General features: G+C 39.0%; 2 protein-coding genes across 3 annotated transcripts in view; both read right to left on the bottom strand.

The window, feature by feature from the left end:
* Nucleotides 1-23,352, bottom strand: part of RABGAP1L (RAB GTPase activating protein 1 like) — a 783,585-nt gene that overhangs the window by 710,627 nt on the left and 49,606 nt on the right. The window lies entirely within an intron of this gene.
* On the bottom strand, nt 1,735-12,938 carry LOC132347299 (heterogeneous nuclear ribonucleoprotein H-like). Its single transcript, XM_059893718.1, is given in 2 exon segments — nt 1,735-1,774; nt 12,001-12,938. Coding segments are annotated over 2 exon segments (978 nt in total).

Below are 23,352 nucleotides of genomic sequence, written 5' to 3'. Positions count from 1 at the left end.
AGTGGTAGGTAGAGTAGCAACCTGATGTTCATTTTAGAGGAAATATCCTAACTTATTGACGCTAAAGTGCAAGTAGTTCTGTGCCAGTGGTGCTCAAAGTGCATTTGATTATGTTATATAGAGAATGTGCCAAAGTTTGTTAGGAGAATCATACCAGGACTTTAAAGCAAAATAAATCTATGCTCTCTTATTAAAAATTATATAATATATTATATAAGATATAATATATTGTACAAAATATAATAAAAATATATATGTATATACATATATATGTCACTTTTTAAAGAAACAGCCTATGGCTTGCTATACTGAGCCTTAGTAGATATTGATCCCTGGTGGATACTGAATGCATGCCCATGAGATACCTGTATTCATCATAAACTTACTATTATCTAACTAGACGTAAAGTCAAGCATCAGCACACCATCATCAAGTGGAAACAATGTAAACAGAACTATATCCAAGCAGGTCCCAAAGTCACAAGGAAGTTATATGAATAGGTGGTTCACACTCCCAGCATGATGTTTCTGACTTCACTGCCATACCTCCCACATCCCACTTCTGTGGCCTCATGGTTATTTGCTTCTAATCACTTGCCTGCACAGGGGGAAAAAAAAAAATCTAACAAAGTTTATAGAAAGCTCTGTACAATATGGTAGCTCTTGCCCTAAAAGGACATCTGTGACATTCAGCCCCATTTAGGTGAACCCTGAAGAGCAGTGTGAAAGAAGTACCTCCCTGTGAGAAAAACTTCAAGAACTATAACTTAGTGGATAGTCTGCTCCGTGCAACTGAAAACATTTTATATGATATGAATTTTCCATATAACACTGCTGCAGACAAAAGAGCTCTGTAAGTCAACAGTATGATATCCATTGGATTTACAGGTCTTATCTTGCATCCCATCACTCAGAAGCAGTTGGTACTGATCTTATAGAACAGTGACATGGCTATTAAAAACTCAGTTACATTGCCAACTGGGGCATCATGCTATATTGAGATGTGAAGATGGTGCGGTCCTGCAGGATGAAATAAATTCTCTAAACCTTTGATTAATATATGATGCCCTGGGAATCCCCTGGTAGTCCAATGGTTAGGACGCCATGTTTTCACTGCCAAGGGCTTGGATTTGAACCCTGGTTGGGGAACTAAGATCCCACAAGCCGCACAGTGTGGCCAAAAAAAAAAAAAAAAAAAAAAAAATATATATATATATACACACACACACACACACACACACACACACACAGTGTGTGTGTGTGTATGTGTGTGTGTGTGTGTGTGTATAATGTCCTTTCTCCTCTCCAGGAACCAAAATAGTAGAAATGGTGGTTATGCCACCCACAGTTTAACCAATGACCCTTTCACAAAGTGTTTCTTTCCTGTCGCCATGACTTTGGGTTCTGCTAGTTTAGCAGTTTTAATAATTAGGGTAGAAGTACATCCTTCAGGGACATAAGAATTTTGTGAAGTGGACAAGTAGAAATGTCTTTTCATTAGAAAATAAAGAATCACAATTTAGGTAAGAAGACAGGACTAGAGGCAGCAGTTTGAAAGTCATCGGTATCAGATGTAAAGGTGTAAGAGAGGATTAATCCTCTGAAGGAGAATGCAAGACTGAACAGCCAGCCAAAGACTGTGCCCTGGGAAATCCCGCAATCAGAGGCTCGATGGAATGAGAACAGACTGATGCAATTGTAATAAAAATCAATGAGACATTTCTCGTTTTAAGTGTTATTTGGCAGCCCCTGACTCAGCCTCTCCCAACTGCTGCCTACATTAAAAGACAAAGAAAAATGATAAAATGTATACCAGTGCAGAACATGAAGACTGACAGGTTGCTGATTGCCAGGAGGAATTATCCTGATTTATGAGGCCCATGGAGTTGAATTCAGAAAAACATTCGGTGGCCCACCCATAGTCTGCTTCATGATTCAGAGCAGATCCAACCCTCTGAAAAAAGGTAGGATGTCTGAGCATCCTTCCCCCGTTGTTGGCTTGGTGACTCAGAAAGCCAGGATCCATACAGAGCTGCAAACTGAGCAGTCAGCCCTCTTTTGCCTACAAAATCCCAAATCATGCTTTTTGGTTATAGTACTGTTAGAGGCTAGCATCCTTCTGTGTATTTCTGAAGACTGCGACTTCCAAAGTTCATTGGGAAAGGATGGAGTGGGAATGGAGAAGCAGGTAGTGGTCCATTGTGGCCTGGCAGATTTGTCCCTATGAACAAAGTCTACAGACAGAGTGCTGGTCACAGTGTTTTCTGAGCTGATAGCAGATCATGAATTCCATTGGTTTGTTTTGTCAGAGAATCAGTTAGTTCCTATCCCTCAGGCAGTAACATTTGGACCACAATGTCCCATCGAAGTATAGCAGAGCAAGGTAAGAAGAAACACAGGGGCTACCCTGGACGTGGGCATACTAATCTGGCCTCTAGCTAAAGATCTAAGAGTAGAGCCAAAGAAAATTCATACTTCCTCCTGGGCATATGAAGAGTATACTGCCTGTAGATGAGAAAATAAAGAGCGGAGAAAACTGTCCAAACTGACTTAAGGTCTTAATAATTTCCACCAAATCTAGCACTATGAAAAGCTATCACATGTTCATGTGTTTTATGTCCTCAGGTTAGCATTCCTGGCTTTGTCTCCAGCACCTACTAACTAAGGTCAATCTTGCCTGACAATCCTTGAAAAAGATCCAGTTCTTGGTTCACCTTACCCCACAGATTTCATGTTTCAGATTATTTGTCTGCTTCCCAAGACTGCAAAGCTCTTAGACTTGGGTTACCTTTTGCTCCCTACCCACAGCTAGTGGCCAGCCCTGCCTACTGGCATACAACTTGCCTCAAATCCTGGGAACCCTGGTCCATATCAGATACCTAAGCCCTTTTCTCACCCAAGAGAGATATAAAAAATAATATAGAAAAAGGAAAATGAACATAGTCCAAAAGATTCGGAGTCTTACTTATCTCTGAAAGTGATTTTCATTTAGAAAACTGTTTGACATCCTCAATAAGAAAGCAAGAAGTTATGGCCTGTCCAAAACATTTTCAGAAGGACAAAGGAAGAGAAGATGAGATAAAACCCAAACTGAGAATTATGAGTATGTCTGAAGAGTAACCCAAAAGAATTTGGACAGAAGTAATAGTAAATCAAAGACAAATTGAATAAAAATGTCCAGACCTAACAGAAGACTTAAAAATAAATTAATGAAATTAATGGGAAAAGACTCACATCTAGACATACCTTGGGAAAAAAATTAGATAACAAGGATTTTATAGGCATTAGGCAGACTAAAACAGATTACTTATAAATGACCAAAAATCTGGTAGTCCTCATTTAGAGCTTCCACTGTAACAGACTTTGTAACAAATTTGCAGGGATACAATTTGAAATCCAAGCTATTGTGTAAGTATGAACCAAGTGTGGGCCAATGTGTTCATGTGTAATGGCAAGAGAAAAATGAGAGACTTCAGAATAAGAATACCATTCATATTCGCTTCTTTAAGGAAATCTTAAGTATATATTCAACTAATTAAGAAAGAAATCAAAATAAGAGTTCCAAATGAGGAAGTTGTGCTATAAAATATGGGCAGTGGACATTAAAGCCCATTAAACATCATTCATTCATTCATTCATTTAACAAGTATTTATTGAGCCATTACTATGTGATAAGCATTGGAAATGCAACAGTGAACAAAACTGTTGTCCAGGAGTTAGTGGGAAATAAAGAAAATTCAACAAGTAATTATAATCATCAATGTGTGCTATGAAGCATATAGTAGAGGGAACTAGCCTATTTTAGGGGTCAAAGAGGATAAACCAGAAATGAAATTCTTAACTGAGACCTAAAAGATTGCTAAGAATTAGCCAGGCAAACAAAAGGAGGGGAGAGAGTGTTCTAGACAAACTGAAGAGCTCTTATAAGCCTCAGAAGCAATACAGGACATTTGAGGAATAGAAATATGTTTGGGAATTCCCTGGCGGTCCAGTGGTTAAGACACTGTGCTTTCACTGCCAAGGCCATGGGTTCAATCCCTGGTCAGGGAACTAAGATCCCACAAGCCGTGCAGCGTGACCTAAAAAGAAAAAAAAAGTTCACTGTAGCTGAAACTTGGAGACCAGGCTAGAAAGATAGTCTGGGCCTGGTTAATGACTGTAAACCATGCTAAGGGGGCTGGCTTTTATCCTAAAGGTAAGTCAAAATATTATACAAAAGTTTAACAGGAAATAGATGATCAGATTTGAGAAAATCTGATTTGAAAAAATTCAGGAAAAAATGTCTTGTATGTAGATAATGGATTGTACTGTAGCGTAGGTACGTGGGTAGATTCAAAAGATATTTTTAAAAAAAAGACATTTAGGAGACAATCAATAGGATATGGTGGGACTTCCCTGGTGGTGCAGTGGTTAAAAATCCACCTGCCAATGCAGGGGACACGGGTTCGAGCCCTGGTTCAGGAAGATCCCACATGCCGTGGAGCAACTAAGCCCATGCGCCACAACTACTGAGCCTGCTCTTGAGAGACCACGAGCCACAACTACTGAGCCCACGTGCCACAACTACTGAAGCCTGTGCACCTAGAGCCCATGCTCTGCAACAAGAGAAGCCACTGCAATGAGAAGCCAGTGCAACGCAACGAAGAGTAGCCCCCGCAACGCAGCCATAAATAAATAAATAATTTTTAAAAAATAGGACATGATGAATGATTAGACACTGCAGAAAAGGGAGAGGAGGAGTTAAGACTAACTAGTAGTTTCTAGCAGGGGCTATTGGCTGGATAGTCATGCTGCTGCTGAGAGGGGAGATATTAGAGAAGGATCAGGTTAGGGAGATAGTTCAGTTGGGGACATTTTGATTTGAGGAACCTAGAAATCATTCAAGTAGGCAACTGGGTATATGAATCTGCCTCTCAGGGGAAAAGATCTGTCCCAATGTATAGATTTTTGAGTTAAAAAGCAGTTGTCAAAAAGATTAGCAGACATCAGGAGAGGCAGGTGGGAGGGGTCCTCCAGGAGGAGAGGGAGAGGAGCAGAGGGCAATTGCTCCACCCACTCAGGCCCAGGGAGCCTGCTGAGCTCCCAGGTGAGGTGCCCTGCCCTCTGAGACCAGGGGTGGGGGCACACCTGGGTCCCTTCTGTTCCTTGAGCCTAAGGCCCACACGCCACAGCCCCCAGGGCCTTTTCCAGCCCTGTGGGTCCTAAGCATAGGCCCCACCCACTGCCCAAACCTCACCCTTGCTTAGGCCCCACTCTCCACAGCCAAAGCCTTCCCTCCCTCTCTTTCTTTATTTTCTTTTCCCTCTTCAAATTTTTTTACTATTGTGGTACTGATGTACCTTCCGGTTGTTGATTCATCTATATTTTTATTTTTACATTCTTTCTAACATATCTGTTAGTTTCCTGGTCTAATTTTATTTTTTATTTTGTTATTCTTCTCTCTCTTCTTTTTTCTTTTTGCCACCCCATGCGGCTTGTGGTATCTTGGTTCACAAGCCCGGGGTCAAGCGGAAACTCCTGTGGTGGGAGCTCTGAGTCTGAACCACTGGATTAACAGAGAACCTCAGACCCCAGGAAATATTCATCGGACTGAGGTCTCACAGAGTTCTTCTTCTCAGCACCAAGACCCAGCTCTACACAATAGCCTACAAACTCCAGTGTTGGAAGCCTCAGGCCAAACAACCAGTAAAACAGGAAAACAATCCCACTCAAAAAAAAAGGGACAGCAAAAAAATATGTCACAGATGAGGAGCAAGGTAAAAACCTACAAGACCAAATAAATGAAAAGGAAATAGGCAATCTACCTGAAAAAGAATTCAGAGTAATGATAGTAAAGATGATCCAGAATCTCGGAAATAGAATGGAGGCACGAATTGAGAAAATACAAGAAATGTTTAACAAGATCTAGAAGAATGAAGAAACAAACAAACAGAGATGAAAAACACAATAACTGAAATGAAAAATACACTAGAAGGAATCTATAACAGAATAACTGAGGCAGAAGAACGAATAAGTGAACTGGAAGACAAAATGGTGTAAATAACTGCCAAAGAGCAGAATAAAGAGAAAATAATGAAAAGAATTGAAGACAATCTCAGAGACCTCTGGTACAACACTAAATGCACCAACATTCAAATTATAGGGGTCCTAGAGAAGAAGAGGAAAATGAAAGGGTCTGAGAAAATATTTGAAGAGACTATAGTTGAAAACTTCCCTCACATGGGAAAGGAAATAGTCACCCAAATCCAGGAAGCACAGAGAGTCCCATACAGGATAAACCCTAGGAAAAACACACCAAGACATATATTAATCAAACTAACAAAAATTAAATTCAAAGAAAAAATATTAAAAGCAGCAAAGGAAAAACAAAAAATAACATACAAAGGAATGCCCATAAGATTATCAGCTGATTTCTCAGCGGAAACGCTGCAGACCAGAAAGGAGTGGCAGGATATACTTAAAGTGATGAAAGGGAAAAACCTACAACCAAGATTCCTCTACCCAGCAAGGATCTCATTCAGATTCGATGGAGAAATCAAAAGCTTTTCAGACAAGCAAAAGCTAAGAGAATTCAGCACCACCAAACCAGCTTTACAACAAATGCTAAAGAAACTTCTCTAAGTGGGAAACACAAGGGAAGAAAAAGACCCACAAAAACAAATCCAGAACGATTAAGAAAATGGTAGCAGGAACATACATATTGATAATAACCATGAATGGAAATCAATTAAATGCCCCAACCAAAAGACACAGACTGGCTGAATGGACATAAAAACAAGACTCGTATATATGCTGTCTACAAGAGACCCACTTCAGACCTAGGGACACATACAGACTGAAAGTGAAGGGATGGAAAAAGATATTCCATGCAAATGGAAATCAAAAGAAAGCTGGGGTAGCAATACTCGTATCAGATAAAATAGACTTTAAAATAAAGACTGTTACAAGAGATAAGGAGGGGGCTTCCCTGGTGGCGCAGGGGTTGAGAATCTGCCTGCCAATGGAGGGGACACGGGTTCGAGCCCTGGTCTGGGAAGATCCCACATGCCGCGGAGCAACTAGGCCCGTGAGCCACAATCACTGAGCCTGCGCGTCTGGAGCCTGTGCTCCGCAACAAGAGAGGCCGCGATAGTGAGAGGCCCGCGCACCGCGATGAGGAGTGGCCCCCACTTGCCGCAACTAGAGAAAGCCCTCGCACAGAAACGAAGACCCAACACAGCCATAAATAAATAAATAAATAAATAAAATAAAAATCATAAAAAAAAAAGAGATAAGGAGGGACACTACATAATGATCAAAGGATTAATCCAAGAAGAAGATATAACAGTTATAAATGTTTACGCACCCAGCATAGGAGCACCTCAATACATAAGGCAAATGCTAACAACCAGGAAAGGAGAAATCGACAGGAACACAATAATAGTAGGGGACTTTAACACTCCACTTACACCAATGGACAGATCATCCAAACAGAAAATAAATAAGGAAACACAAGCTTTAAATGACACAATAGACCAGATAAATCTAATTGACATTTGTAGAATATTCCACCCAAAAGTGGCAGAATACACTTTCTTCTCAAGTGCACATGGAACATTCTCCAGGATAGATCATATCTTGGGTCACAAATCAAACCTTGGAAAATTTGAGAAAATTGAAATTGCATCAAGCATCTTTTCTGACCACAACACTATGAGATTGGAAATCAATTACAGAAAAAAAACTATAAAAAACACAAATACATGGAAGCTAAAAAGTGCGCTAATAAATAACCAAGAGATCACTGAAGAAATCAAAGAAAAATACATAGAAACAAATGACAACGAAAACAAGATGACCCAAAACTTATGGGACACAGCAAAAGCAGTTCTAAGAGGGAAGTCTATAGCAATTCCATCTCACCTCAAGAAACAAAAAAAATCTAAAATAAACAATCTAATACCACACTTAAAACAACTAGAGAAAGAATAACAAAGAAAATCCAAAGTCAGTAGAAGGAAAGAAACCATAAAGATCAGAGCAGAAATAAATGAAATAGAAACTAAGAAAACAGTAGCAAAACTCAATAAAACTAAAAGCTGGTTCTTTGAGAAGATAAACAAAATTGATAAACCCTTAGCCAGACTCATCAAGAAAAAAAAAGGAGAGGACGCAAATCAATACAATTAGAAATGAAAAAGGAGAAACCACAAGTTACACTGTAGAAATACAAAGGATTATAAGAGACTACTACAAACACCTATATGCCAATAAAATGGACAATCACGAAGAAATGAACGAATTCTTGGAAAGGTACAATTTTCCAATACTGAACCAGGAAGAATTAGAAAATATAAACAGACATATCACAAGTAATGAAATTGAAACCATAATTAAAAATTTTCCAACCAACAAAAGTCCAGGACCAGATGGCTTCACAGGTGAATTCTATCAAACATTTAGAGAAGACCTAACATCCATCCTTCTCAAACTCTTCCAAAAAATTTCAGAGGGAGAAACACTCCCAAATTCATTCTATGAAGCCACCATCACCCTGATACCAAAACCAGAAAAAGATATCACAAAAAAAGAAAATTGTAGACCAATATCACTGATGAACATAGATGCAAAAATCGTGAACAAAATACTAGCAACAGAATCCAACAGCACATTAAAAGGATCATACACCATGATCAAGTGGAATTTATCCCAGGGATGCAAGGATTCTTCAGTATACGCAGATCAATCAATGTGATACACCACATCAACAAATTAAGGAATAAAAACCATATGATCATCTCAATACATGCAGAAAAAGTTTTGCCAAAACTCAACACTGCTTTTTGATAAAAATTCTCCCGAAAATGGGCATAGAGGGAACCTCCTCAACATAATAAAGGCCATATATGACAAACCCACAGCAAGCATCACACTCAGTGGTGAAAAACTGAAAGCATTTCCACTAGGATCAGGAACAAGACAAGGATGTCCACTCTCGCCACACTTTTTTTTTTTTTTTAGTAAATTTATTTACTTATTTTCATTTTTGGCTGCACTAGGTCTTTGTTGCTGCATGCAGGCTTTCTCTAGTTGCGGCCAGCAGGGGCTACTGTTTGTTGCGGTGCACAGGCTTCTCATTGCGGTGGCTTATCTTGTTGCAGAGCACAGGGTCTAGGGGCATGGGCTTTGGTAGTTGTGGCATGTGGGCTCAGTAGTTGTGGCTCAAGAGCACAGGCTCAGTAGTTGTGGCACAAGGGCTTAGTTGTTCCCTGGCATGTGGGATCTTCCCAGACCAGGGTTTGAACCCATGTCCCCTGCATTGGCAGGAGGATTCTTAACCACTGTGCCACCAGGGAAGTCCCCACTCTTGCCACTCTTATTCAACATAGTTTTGGAGGTCCTAGCCACAGCAATCAGAGAAGAAAAAGAAATAAAAGGAATACAAATAGAAAAAGAAGACGTAAAGCTGTCACTCTTTGCTGACGACATGATACTGTACACAGAAATTCCTAAAGATGCCACCAAAAAACAACTACAACTAATCAATGAATTTGGCAAGGTTGCAGGATACAAAATTAATGCACCGAAATCTCTGGCATTCCTACGCACAAACAATGAAAACTCAGAAAAAGAAATTAAGGAAACACTCCCATTTACCACTGCAACAAAAAGAATGAAATACCTAGGAATAAACCTACCTAAGGAGGTGAAAGACTTGTACTCAGAAAACTATAAAACACTTATGAAAGAAATCAAAGAGGACTTCTCTGGTGGCACAGTGGTTAAGACTCTGCCTGTCAATGCAGGGGACATGGGTGCAAGCCCTGGTCTGGGAAGATCCCACATGTCATGGAGCAACTAAGTCCGTGCGCCACAACTACTGAGCCTGAGATCTGGAACCCACAAGCCAAAGCTACTGAGCCCGCGCACCGCAACTACTGAAGCCCATGTGTCTGCAGCCTGTGCCTCACAACAAGAGAAGCCACCGCAATGAGAAGCCCACACACCGCAACAAAGAGTAGCCCCTGCTCGCCGCAACTAGAGAAAGCCCACATGCAGCAACGAAGACCCAACACAGCCAAAAATAAATAAATAAATAAATTTATTTTTTAAAAAAGAAATAAAAGATGACATAAACAGATGGAGAAATATACCATGTTCTTGGATTGGAAGAATCAATTTTGTGAAAATAATTGTACTACCCAAAGCAATCTACAGATTCAGTGCAATCCCTATCAAACTACCAATGGCATTTTTCACAGATTTAGGACAAAAAAATCTTACAATTCGTATGGAAACACAAAAGACCCCGAATAGTCAAAGCAATCTTGAGAAAGAAAAACGAAGTTGGAGAAATCAGGCTCCCTGACTTCAAACTATACCACAAAGCTACAGTAATCAAGACAGTATGGTACTGGCACAAAAACAGAAATATAGATCAATCGTACAGGATAGAATGCCCAGAGATAAACCCACGCACATATGGGCACCTAATTTACGACAAAGGAGGCAAGAACATACAATGGAGAAAAGACAGCCTCTTCAATAAGTGATGCTGGGAAAACTGAACAGCTACATGTAAAAGAATGAAATTAGAACACTACCTAACACCATACACAAAAATAAACTCCAAATGGATTAAAGACTTAAATGTAAGACCAGACACTATAAAACTTTTAGAGGAAAACATAGAAAAAACACTCTTTGACATAAGCTACAGCAAGATATTTTTTGACCCACCTCCTAGAGTAACAGAAATAAAAACAATAATAAACAAATGGGCCTTAATGAAACTTAAAAGCTTTTGCACAGCAAAGGAAACCATAAACAAGATGAAAAGATAACCCTCAGAATGGGAGGATATATTTGCAAATGAAACAACAAACAAAGGATTAATCTCCAAAATATACAAACAGCTCATGGAGCTCAACATCAAAAAAACAAACAATCCAGGTAAAAATGCACAGAAGATCTAAATAGGCATTTCACGAAGGAAGGCATGCAGATGGCCAAGAGGCACATAAAAAGATGCTCAACATCACTAATTATTAGAGAAATGCAAATCAAAACTACAATGAGGTATCACCTCACGCAAGTCAGAATGGCCATTATCAAAAAAGCTAGAAACAATAAATGCTGGAAAGGGTGTGTTGAAAAGGGAGCCCTCCTACACTGTTGATGGGAATGTAAATTGATACAACCACTATGGAAAACAGTATGGAGGTTCCTTAAAAAACTAAAAATAGAACTACCATATGACCCAGCAATCCCACTACTGGGCATATACCCAGAGAAAACCATAATTCAAAAAGAGAAACGCAGGGCCTTTGTATGGAAGTATTATGGCAGCACCATAGCACTGGTGGAGGATGAGGAACAGGTGAAAATTACTGCAGTTCTCTCAGGATCTATTGGGGGGAACTCCACTGCCCCCCTGCCAACCCACTGGACTACAGCACTGCTTCTTCAAAGTGTTTAGAGGAGAATCCTTGAGCCTGTTGGAGAGGCAGCAATGGTGAGATGACCCATTCAATCTCCTGACTGGAGCATCAAACTCTGGCTGCTGACATTCTGGAGGTGTTGGCAGGGAGAAGATTAATGGTCTTGACATTCACCATGTGAATGACAGGGTCTTGGTGCTCCAGCCAGTTGTCAGGCCTGAGCCTCTAAGGTGGGAGAGCCGAGTTCAGGACATTGGACCACCAGAGAACTCCTGGCCCCATGTAATATCAATTGGCAAGAGCTCTCCCTGAGGTCTCCATCTCAGTGCTAAGACCCAGCTCCCCTCCACGACTAGCAAGCTCCAGTGCTGGAATCCCCATGCCAAATAACTATCAAGACTGGAACACAATCCCACCCATTAGCAGAGAGGCTGCCTAAAATCATAATAAGTTCACAGACACCCCAAAACACACCACTGGACGTGGTCTTGCCCACCAGAAAGACAAGATCCAGCCTCATCCACCAGAACACAGGCACTAGTCCCCTCCACCAGGAAGCCTACACAACCCACTGAACCAACCTTAGCCACTGCAGGAAGACACCAAAAATGTCATTCTCAGTAGTTCTGTAAGGTAATCCCCACACGTGTACACAGTGTCCTGTTGTGTTCTGGAAAGTAGAGCCACCACCCCCATATCTGTGATCTGACATTCCTGAAAAACAATAATTGAGGTCTCTTCCAAATCTATCTGACCCAAATCCATAGCCATCATTATAGACATTATAATCATCATAGCCTCCATAACCTCCACCATAAGCACTACGCCTCATCCTTTCAAAGCCAGCTCCTCTTCCAACGCTGTTATACCCTCTACCAGCCCCAGGTCTGTCATAGGGACCTGGCCACTGTATGGCCATAAGTTTTCGTGGTGGATCATAGTGAGTTCTAACCTCAGCTCAACTTCTCTTAAAGATTTCAATATACCTGTGCCCTATTCTTTCCTTGTGTTTCTTTACAGCCTTTTCAGCTATTTCCTGTGAAGCAAACTGCACGAAGGCTTCCCCCATACTGCTGCCCTGGAAGTCCACCAGCAATGTTATCCCATTTGGCACAATTTCCAACCCTGAGAAGAACTGAACAATTTCTTCCTTGCTACATCCAAAGGGGAGTCCTCTAAGCCGTACAAAGCCATCATTGGTCGTGTCAGGACTATTTGGACCAGTATGCTTCAACACCCAATCCATTTCAACGTTGTTTGACTTGAATACTTCAACATATCTGTGTCCCATAGTTTCTCTGTCTTTTTTCAGGGCCAATTTGACTTCATCTTCTGATTCAAGTTCAACTAAATCCTCGCCACTGGGTCTGCCTTCTCTGGTGTAGATGAAACGAATAACTTGAGCCCCATTTTGAATTTTGCAGTCAGAAAAAAACTGCTGCACTTCATCGGCCAAGCAAGACCAAGACAAGCCCCGGACCTTCACCACGAATCCCTTGCCACCTTCGGTGCCCAACATCAACGTCTCTTAGGGGGTCCTGGTGTCAAAACAGACTCCACACACAACTTCGGCATGGCTGAGAAGAAAATCAATTGATATTTATAAGACATTCCATCCAAAAACAACAGAATACACTTCCTTCTTAAGTGCTCATGGAACATTCTCCAGGATAGATCATATCTTGGGTCACAGACCAAGCCTTGGTAAATTTAAGAAAATTGAAATCCTATCAAGTAACTTTTCTGACCACAATGCTATGAAACTAGATATCAATTACAGGAAAAAAACTGTAAAAAAATACAAATACATGGAGGCTAAACAATATGCTACTAAATAACCAAGAGATCACTGAAGAAATCAAAGAGGAAATCAAAAAATACCTAGAAACAAATGACAATGAAAACACAATGACCCAAAATCTATGGGATGCAGCAAAAGCAGTTCTAAGGGGAAGTTTACAGCAATACAATCCTATCTCAAGAAACAAGAAAAATCTCAAATAAACAACCTAACCTTACAACTAAAGCAATTAGAGAACAAAGAACAAAAAAATTCCAGAGTTAGCAGAAGGAAAGAAATCATAAAGATCAGATCAGAAATAAATGAAAAAGAAATGAAGGAAATGATAGCAAAGATCAATAAAACAAAAAGCTGGTTCTCTGAGATGATAAACAAAATTGATAAAACACTAGCCAGACTCATCAAGAAAAAAAGGGAGAAGACTCAAATCAACAGAATTAGAAATGATATACAGATTGCCAACAAACACATGAAAGGATGCTCAACATCACTAATCATTAGAGAAATGCAAATCAAAACTACAATGAGGTATCACCTCACACCAGTCAGAATGGCCATCATCAGAAAATCTACAAACAATAAATGCTGGAGAGAGGGTGTGGAGAAAAAGGAACCCTCTTGCACTGTTGGTGGGAATGTAAATTGATACAGACGCTATGGAAAATGTATGGAGGTTCCTTAAAAAACTAAAAATAGAACTACCATATGACCCAGCAATCCCACTACTGGACATACACCCTGAGAAAACCATAATTCAAAAAGGGTCATGCACCACAATATTCATTGCAGCACTATTTACAATAGCCAGGACATGGAAGCAGCCAAAGTGTCCATCAACAGATGAATGGATAAAGAAGATGTGGCACATATATACAATGGAATATTACTCAGCCATAAAAAGAAACGAAATTGAGTTATCTGTAGTGAGGTGGATGGACCTAGAGTCTGTCATACAGAGTGAAGTAAGTCAGAAAGAGAAAAACAAATACCGTATGCTAACACATATATATGGAATCTAAGAAAAAAAAATGTTACTGATGAACTTAGTTGCAGGGCAGGAATAAAGAGGTAAACATAGAGAATGGACTTGATGACATGGGGTGGGAGGGCGAAGCTGGCACAAAGTGAGAGTAGCATTGACATATATATACTACAGAATGTAAAATAGTTGGCTGGTAGGAAGCAGCAGCATAGCACAGGGAGATGGGCTCGGTGCTCTGCAATGACCTAGAGGGGTGGAATAAGGAGGACGGGAGGCACTCTCAAGAGGAAGGGAATATGGGGACATGTCTATGCATATGGCTGATTCACTTTGTTGTGCAACAGAAAGTAACATGGTATTGTGAAGCAATTATACTCCAGTAAAGATCTATTAAAGGAACTCTCCTCATGGCACAGTGGTTAAGAATCCACCTGCCAATACAGGGGACACAGGTTCAAGCCCTGGTCTGCGAAGATCCCACATGCCACAGAGCAACTAAGCCCGTGAGCCACAACCACTGAGCCTGCGTGCCACAACTACTGATGGCCTAGAGCCTGTTCTCCACAACAAGAGAAGCCCGCACACCACAACGAAGAGTAACCCCCTCTCGCTGCAACTAGAGAAAGCCTGCACACAGCAACGAAGACCCAATGCAGCCAAAAATATAAATAAATAAATTTATTTTTTTAAGAAAAAGATCTATTAAAAAAAAAAAGATTAGCACAAGAATGTTCATAGCAGCTTATTCATTGTAGCCACAAACCAGAAACAACCCAAATGTTCATCAATAGGGGAATAAATACACATTGTGGTATATTCATGCAATGGAATACTACTGAGCAATAACAAATAATGAACTATTGATACATATAATAGATGATTTCAAAAACATTGTGTTGAGAAAAGAAGCTAGACACAAAACACTGCCTACTTTATTATTCCATCTATATGAAGATTTAAAAGATGAAAAATGCATCTATACTGATAAAAATTAGAACAGTTGTTGCCTGGCATTGCTGGGCAGCAGGAGGTGGAAGGGAGAGACATGAGGGACTTGAATAGAAAGCGGCTGGAGGCACCTTGCTGTGTTGATGGAAATGTCCTGTTTTTGTCTTGACTGGGGTGTTTATTACATGAGGGTGTACAATTGTCTTAAATGATCAAACTATACACATAAGATCTGCACATTTTACTTTATGTCAATTATACCTCAATAAAATTAATTAATGAAAACTAGGTTTTGTAAGATTTTAGTGAATTTTTCAAAAATATTGTTTCCAAATTGACCTTATTTGCTAATGCACTGAGAAATTAAAAGCATTCAAAAGAGAATTTCCACAAGTTCCTACTATTATCACATCTACCCACTGTATATATGTGCCCAGATACTGCCTTTCTTCCTGTTTGTAAAAATGAATTATCTGTGCTCCTAAAGCCAACCCCTCCATTTGAGCACTAGATCCCATTCTTTCTCATCTCAACTCATCAAGGACATAACTCTAGTAATTCTCCCCGTGCCCTCCTGCACATTAACTCTTCTGTCTCTACTGGATCATTCACACAGCATAGAAACATGCTCTAAAACATCTCATCCTAAAACAGAGAGAGAGGAGTTGTCCCTTGAGTTGTCACTTTCCTCCAGCCCCCACTCTAGTTCTCCACTCTTTTTATTAAAAAAACTCTTCAAAAATGTTGACTGTATTCTCTGTTTTATAAGTTCTTTCCATGTATTCTCTTAAACCTACTCCAATCAGAGTTTTGCCACCAATACTCAACTCAAACTGCCTGCCAACATCAACAATAGGCTTTATGTGGCCAAATCTAATGGTCAATTCTCAGTTCATTGATCTCCCTTTTCTCCCTGAATCATACTCTTCATTTGCTTTTATGAATCAGTTTTCCTTTTACCTCATTGGCCGTTCCTCCTTTGTTGGTTCATCTTCCTCAACCTGATCTCTAAATGTTGGGTTTGGCCCTTCCACCTCTTTTCTTCCATGTCTAAACTCACTTTCTTGGTGAGTAAGTGGCCACATCAAATCTTATGGCTTAAATATAATTTATATGCGGATAATACCCAAATTAAAATATATATATATCTCCTCAAGACCCACATCAAGGATCCCACCAAGGCTTCAAGCCCACAACAATAACTAGTTCCCAGTAGAGCTCAGAAGGAAAGTTGCACAATATACTGAAGAGGAGGAATTACCATATACACAGAAAACACAGCAGTTAAAGGACAACTTGCATTGTGAGAAATCTGGGAAGCATGTTTAGAGTATATTCTACAGGGGTCAGTCCAAGGAAAAAAGTAAGGAAGGATCTGTATGGAAACAACCTAAGTGTCCATTACATATGAATGTATAAAGAAGATGTGGTATATATACAATGGGATACTACTCAGCCATAAAAAAGAATGAAATATTGCCATTTGCAGCAACATGGATGGACTTGGAAGGTATTATGCTAAGTGAAATAAGTCAGACGGAGAAAGACAAATACTGTATGATATCACTTATACGTGGAATCTAAACACGTACAACAAACAGTGAATAAAAGAAAAAAGAAACAGAATCACCGACATAAGAGAACAAACTAGGGGTTACCAGTGGGGAGAGGGAAGAGGGGAGGGGCAACATAGGGGTAGGGGAAAAGAAAAAACAGATTATTAAGGGATTATATGAAATCATGTGTGTGAAACTTTTGAAAATTGTAAAGCACTATAGAATTTAAAGAATCTTTCATTCAATTAAAAAATTAGAAAAAAATAAGATAGGATCTGGCCAAATTTATCAACATAGGTGTTCTTACCTAGGATTGGAGATTTAATATGTTTGTTGAGTCTCTGTGTATGACTCTAACAATTTGCTTGGTTGCTAGTGGGCCTGGCTTCAATGATGGCATGTAGCGAATGAAACTGAGATACTAAAACCTCTTTGGGATTCTGTAAGAATGAAACCTAAGGCCTAGGGAAACGGATATGTTGGAGCAGATATTCCCAGCCACACACTAACCATACCTACTTGGGGCCTAGATGGTATTCCATTCACCAAGATATGAATAAATTAATAAGTAAGAAAGAATTTATCAGTCATTAAAAAGTATGCATTTACAAACATAAAACTTGATATTTAATTATGTGCAATATTAGGCATTTTAAGGGTTTTACATTTTTAATTTTGAATTTGTTCTTCAAAAATATTTTTAAATATTTGAAGATGACCAGAATATACCATTATTGAAAAAAGCAAAACATAAAAGAGTATAAGTGATATGATAAAGAGCCTATTAAATACACATATGTGTGTATGTGTGTGTATGTATGTATGTATGTGTGTGTGTGTTATTTTTAAAAAAGACTAGAAGGGACTTCTGATTTCAGCCAAGCCTGATTCACCTTTCCACCTAAAACAGCTAAACAATTAAAGAAAATATATAAAACAACATTTTTTAGACATTGGCCATCAAGCTATACAGAACAGTGATTCCTTAGAAAGAGGAAACAAACAATTGCCTCCGCTTACTGTCTGGACAGAATTTTCAGGCCAGAGCACAGGAAAAGAGAACTTATGTGGAGCCCAGTGATATGCCTTAGTTGAGGAGACAGAGCAGGATGTCCAGATAAGCCAAGGCAGGTATGATATGCTGGGCACAGTACTGGAGAGGAGAGAGATACATAGTAGAAAGTTCTGGAGATCTACAGAATGTCACCCTTTGAGTTTTCAGTTAAGTACTGATCAGAGCATGTTTATGAAGAAACTACTTAAGGCTAGGGAAATAACCAACTGAAAAGAGCAGAGGGAACAAGCCCTGGGACTCAGAGCTGGGGATACTGAAAAATTATAAGGATAGAAAATAGTGGAGGGAATTCCCTGGTGGTCCAGTGGTTAGGACTCTGTGCTTCCAATGCAGGAGCATGGGTTCAATCCCTGGTTGGGGAACTAAGATCCTGCATGCCGCATGGCATGGCTGAAAAAAAAAAAAAAGAAGAAGAAAATAGTGAAATAAAAAGGTGGAAAATTGTACTTCATAGGCATTGCCTCAGCAGTGGAATAAAAATTAGCTCTGGATTAAAGGTTACTCTGGTCGCACCTAATGAAGTTAAAAGCAAGCTTCAAAGGATCAAAATATTTCTAATTAACTATGTCCAAAACAAAGCTCAGGAATAATTATAGGAGTGCAAAAATATACAGCACCTAACAAGGTAAAACAACAATGTCTAGCATCTAATAAAAAGTTACCAGAAATAAAGAAAGCAGGAAAATACAACCCATTATGAGTAGAAAAAAAATAATAAATAGAAACATACTGAGAAATGAGACAGGTGATATAATTACTAGACAAGAATATTAAAAGTTGTTATAACTATATTCCATTTGTTCTACAGGGTAGAGGAAAGACTGCATAATAAATAGAAACATGGAAAATAGTAAAAAGGCGCAAACTGAACTTCTAATGAGGATGGAAATAACAGCAGTTTAGACGTTGCAGAAGAAAATTTTTGTGAATTTGTAGGGATAATAATAGAAACTACCCAATATAATTTTTCTATGTATATGTCTAGATTAAAAACAAAACAAAAGATGGGGAAAAATGAATAGAAAATCAGTTGTGAGACAATTTTAAGCAGCTTAAGATATATGTAATTGGAATTCCTGAAGGAGATTTAACTTTAAATGTGAATGAACATCAAGAATCATCAGACATTTGAGGATAGTCTCTAACATGGAAGAGACCAATAGAAATAGTCAAAAGGAACTTGAAGAAAAGCAGGTAACAGGAAAAAAAATCCTATTAAAAAAAACAACAATGTAACGTATCCTCAAAGAGAAAAAAGAAGAGATAGCATCCATGAAATAAGATGATAAATCTATTTTTGAAAAGGATGACACTTAGAGAACAAAAACAACAAAATACTTTTGGAAATGGAAAATATAACAATAATTATAATAAAAATTAAGTATTAGTTTGGTCAAAAGGTTCGTTCGGTTTTTTCCGTAAGATGGCTCTAGTAGTGCTTAGTCGTCTTTAACTTCATTCCAAACAATCTTGTTAGATTGTATTGTGACAGCTGTCATGTCAGCCTGCATTAAAAAAAAACTTACTGGGACTTCCCTGGTGGTCCAGTGGTTAAGAATCCGCCATCCAATGCAGGGGACCCAGGTTCAAACCCTGGTTGGGGAAATAAGATCCCACATACCGCGGGGCAACTAAGCCCGCAGGCCACAACTACAGAGCCCACGTGCTCTGGAGCCCACGCGCCACAACTAGAGAGAAGCCCACACGCCACAACAAAAGATCCTGCGTGCCGCAGCTAAGACCCCATGCAGCCAAAAACATACATAAATAAATAAATAAATAAATAAATAAATAAATAAATATTTTTTAAAAATCAAAATTGGTGAATTTTTTTTAAAGAAAGTTTTGTTTGTCTATTTATTTATTTATTTATTTTGGCTGTGTCGGGTCTTAGTTGTGGCACACGGGATCTTCATTGCAGCATACAGAATCTTTAGTTGCGACATGCAGGATATTTTTTAGTTGCAGCATGCATGCGGGATCTAGTTCCCCAACTAGGGATCGAACCTGAGCCCCTTGCATTGGGAGCGTGGAGTCTTACCCACTGGACCACCAGGGAAGTCCCGAACATTGGTGAATTTTTGTGTAGCCATTTTAATATTAAAGATGGGAGAAAAAAAGCAACATTTTTGGCATATTATGCTTTATTATTTCAAGAAAGGTAAAAACGCAACTGAAATGCACAAAAAGATTTGTGCAGTGTATGGAGAAGGTGCTGTGACTGATCAAACGTGTCAAAAGTGGTTTGCAGAGTTTCGTGCTGCAGATTTCTCACTGGACGATGCTCCACAGTCAGGTAGACCAGTTGAAGTTGACAGTGATCAAATTGAGACATTAATTGAGAACAATCAACCTTATACCACGTGGGAGGTAGCTGACATACTCAAAATATCCAAATCAAACGTTGAAGATCATTTGCACTAGCTTGGTTATGTTAATCACTTTGATGTTTGGGTTCCACGTAAGTTAAGCGGAAAAAAACCTCTTGACCATATTTCCGCAAGTGAGTCTTTACTTAAACGTAACAAAAACGTTCTGTTTTTAAAGTAAATTGTGACAGGTGATGAAAAGTGGATACTGTACAATAATGTGGAACAGAAGAGATCGTGGGGCAAGGGAAATGAACCACCACCAACCACACCAAAGGCCAGTCTTCATCCAAAGAATGTGATGTTGTGTATATGGTGGGATTGGAAGGGAGTCCTCTATTAAGAGCTCCTTCCAGAAAACCAAATGATTAATTCCAACAAGTACTGCTCCCAGTTAGGCCAACTGAAAGCAGCACTCGATGAAAAGTGTCTGGAATTAGTCAACAGAAAACGCATAATCTTCAATCAGGACAACGCAAGACCACATGTTTCTTTGATGACCAGGCAAAAACTGTTACAGCTTGGCTGAGAAGTTCTGATTCATCCACCATATTCACCAAACATTGCACCTTCAGATTTCCATTTATTTCGATCTTTACAAAATTCTCTTAATGGAAAAAATTTCAATTCCCTGGAAGACTGTAAAAGGCACCTGGAACAGTTCTTGGTTCAAAGAGATAAAAAATTTTGGGAAGACGGAATTATGAAGTTGCCTGAAAAGTAGCAGAAGGTAGTGGAACAAAAGGGTGAATACGCTGTTCAACAAAGTCCTTGGTGAAAATGAAAAATGTGTCTTTTACTTAAAAACCGAAGGAACTTTTTGGCGCACCCAATAGAAGAGTTCAAAGATAAAACTGAGGAAACCTCCCAGAAAATAAAACAAAACCATAAACTGAAGGAAAATGAGTGATGAAAAAAAAGAAAGAAAGAAAATTTAAGGGTCAACTGAACAACATCCAAATTTGGAAAGAAATGAAAAAGAAAAAAGCATATAGGACATCACTGAAGAAATAACACAAGAGTATTTCCTATAATTGAAGGACAAGTTTTAGGACTGAATGAAACTCATTGAGTATCCAGCACAACAAATGAAAAAGACCCACATCAAGGCACATCATTGTTGAATTTCAGGTCTGGGATTAGGGAACGATTGTAAGAGCTGTTAGAGAAAAAATAAGTCACATGCAAAGAGTTAAACACCAGAATATCTTCACACTTTTCAACAGCAACAGTTGAAGCTAGAAAGCAATGAAGCAAGAACAGCATGAGGGAATATTGTTTCTAACCTAGATATCCATCCCTGCCAAACTATTGGTCATGTGTAAGTATAGAATTAAGATATTTTTGGACTAACTAGATTTTTTTTAAACAACTTACTTCCCACGTACCCTTTCTCAGGAAGCTGCTGGAGATCCTATCACCAAAAAGAAGGAACAAACCAGATGACACACTCAAACTGGGTAACTGAAGAGAGTTTAATAAAGGGACTGTTTAGAAGGGTGTGGACAGGGCTTAGGGAAAGCAGTAAGGAGTAGTACAGCACTCTGGGCCTAGTAACAGCCCTAGGCTTGAAGGGGCAGGGGGAGAGAGTGGTTACTGGAAGCCAGAGACAATGCTATCTGAAGAGGACTACCAGGCAGGAGCTGTGGCTTCAGACAGAGGGAAGAAGCCCGGAGAATAAATACCCCATCCTCACTTCTCTTCTTAACATCGAATGCTGAGTCTCCCATTGGCCAAACCCAATCAAAAGCCAAAGAGAATGGCATATCTGAGAGTTATTGAGGAGTCGGTTCCAGACCACCACAATAAAGCAAACATCGCAGCAAGTCACACATATTTTTTGGTTTCCCAGTGCATATAAATGTTATGTTTAAACTATACTGTAGTCTATTAAGTGAGCAGTAGCATTATGTCTTACACAATAACAAAACAAAACAAACAAAAAATGTATGTACCTTAATTTAAAAAAACTTTATTGGTAAAAAATGCTAACCATCATCTGAGCCTTCAGTGAGTAATAATCTTTTTGCTGGAGGAGGGTATGAAATAGTGCAAGAATTACCAAAATGTAACATCAAGATACAAAGTGAGCAAATGCTGTTGGAAAAATGGTACTGAAAGACTTGCTCAATGCAGGGTTGCTGCAAACATTTAATTTGTAAAAGATGCGTTATCTACAAAGTGCAATAAAACAACGTATGCCTGTACATAGCAGAGTGGCAAAGGGAGCAGAGGAGTTGAGGGAAGAGAGTGAGGCAACTGGAATACTGGAATATATCTAGTACAGAGGGAGACACAGGATCCAGGAAATGGGATCCAATACAGCACCATGGCTTTTAGGATTTCTCAACTTGAAGATGAAGCAAATACCTGGATGACTCCTATGTAACATAATCCAGATTGGAACAAGACATTGGAGAATTACAGGATGAGTATCTTAAATTTTAAATAAAGAAAGAAAGTGAAAAAGAAAACAGCAGATTACCTGATATGTTTAATATTATGAAAGGATATTTACAATTCCTCCTAAAAGTTGGGAGAGTAATTTGTCATAGTTGTACAGCAAACTAAGCAAAGGAACCAGGCAACTATTAACTGAAGAAAAATAAAAAGTAGTACCAGGGAGGAAAAATAAGAGTCTGCATAATTAACTCAACCATGAGTATAATGTGTATATAAAGGTCATAATAACAAATATTGAGTATTCATCTAACAATATGACCAGATGAGGGGATGAAAAGAGGGAAATACATTTGTGTCTATGAATGTGGGGGTGATAAATAGCAACAAATAGTTAATATTTAAAACTGAAATATTAAGAAATAGCAGTATAGGTATGTTATTTAGAAATATGAGTGTAAATACCAGAACAGCCAGCTAAAAGACTTGAAAGCAGTGACTCGTGGGAAATGGAGGGCGAGGGGGTAGTCTTGGGGGAGAGACGGGTCCAGACATTGCATTCTTCATTACAAGCCTTATAGTACAATTTGGCTTTTTAGACTATGTACATGCATTAATGTGACAAAAATTTAAATTAAATAAAAACCCTAACAAACTGAAGATTTTTCTTTTATTAAAACAAAATTAAAATGTGGCCAACTCCTTTACACCAGTATAGTAAAATACACAAAATCTTGTTTGTCCTATCTTCTTCCATGGTTTCCAGGTTTCCTCTTCTCTGTGCTCTAGACCCTCATATTTT

Source organism: Balaenoptera ricei, chromosome 1, assembly GCF_028023285.1.
Source record: "Balaenoptera ricei isolate mBalRic1 chromosome 1, mBalRic1.hap2, whole genome shotgun sequence".
Lineage (NCBI taxonomy): Eukaryota > Metazoa > Chordata > Mammalia > Artiodactyla > Balaenopteridae > Balaenoptera > Balaenoptera ricei.
This window is presented reverse-complemented; position numbering and strand designations above follow the sequence as displayed.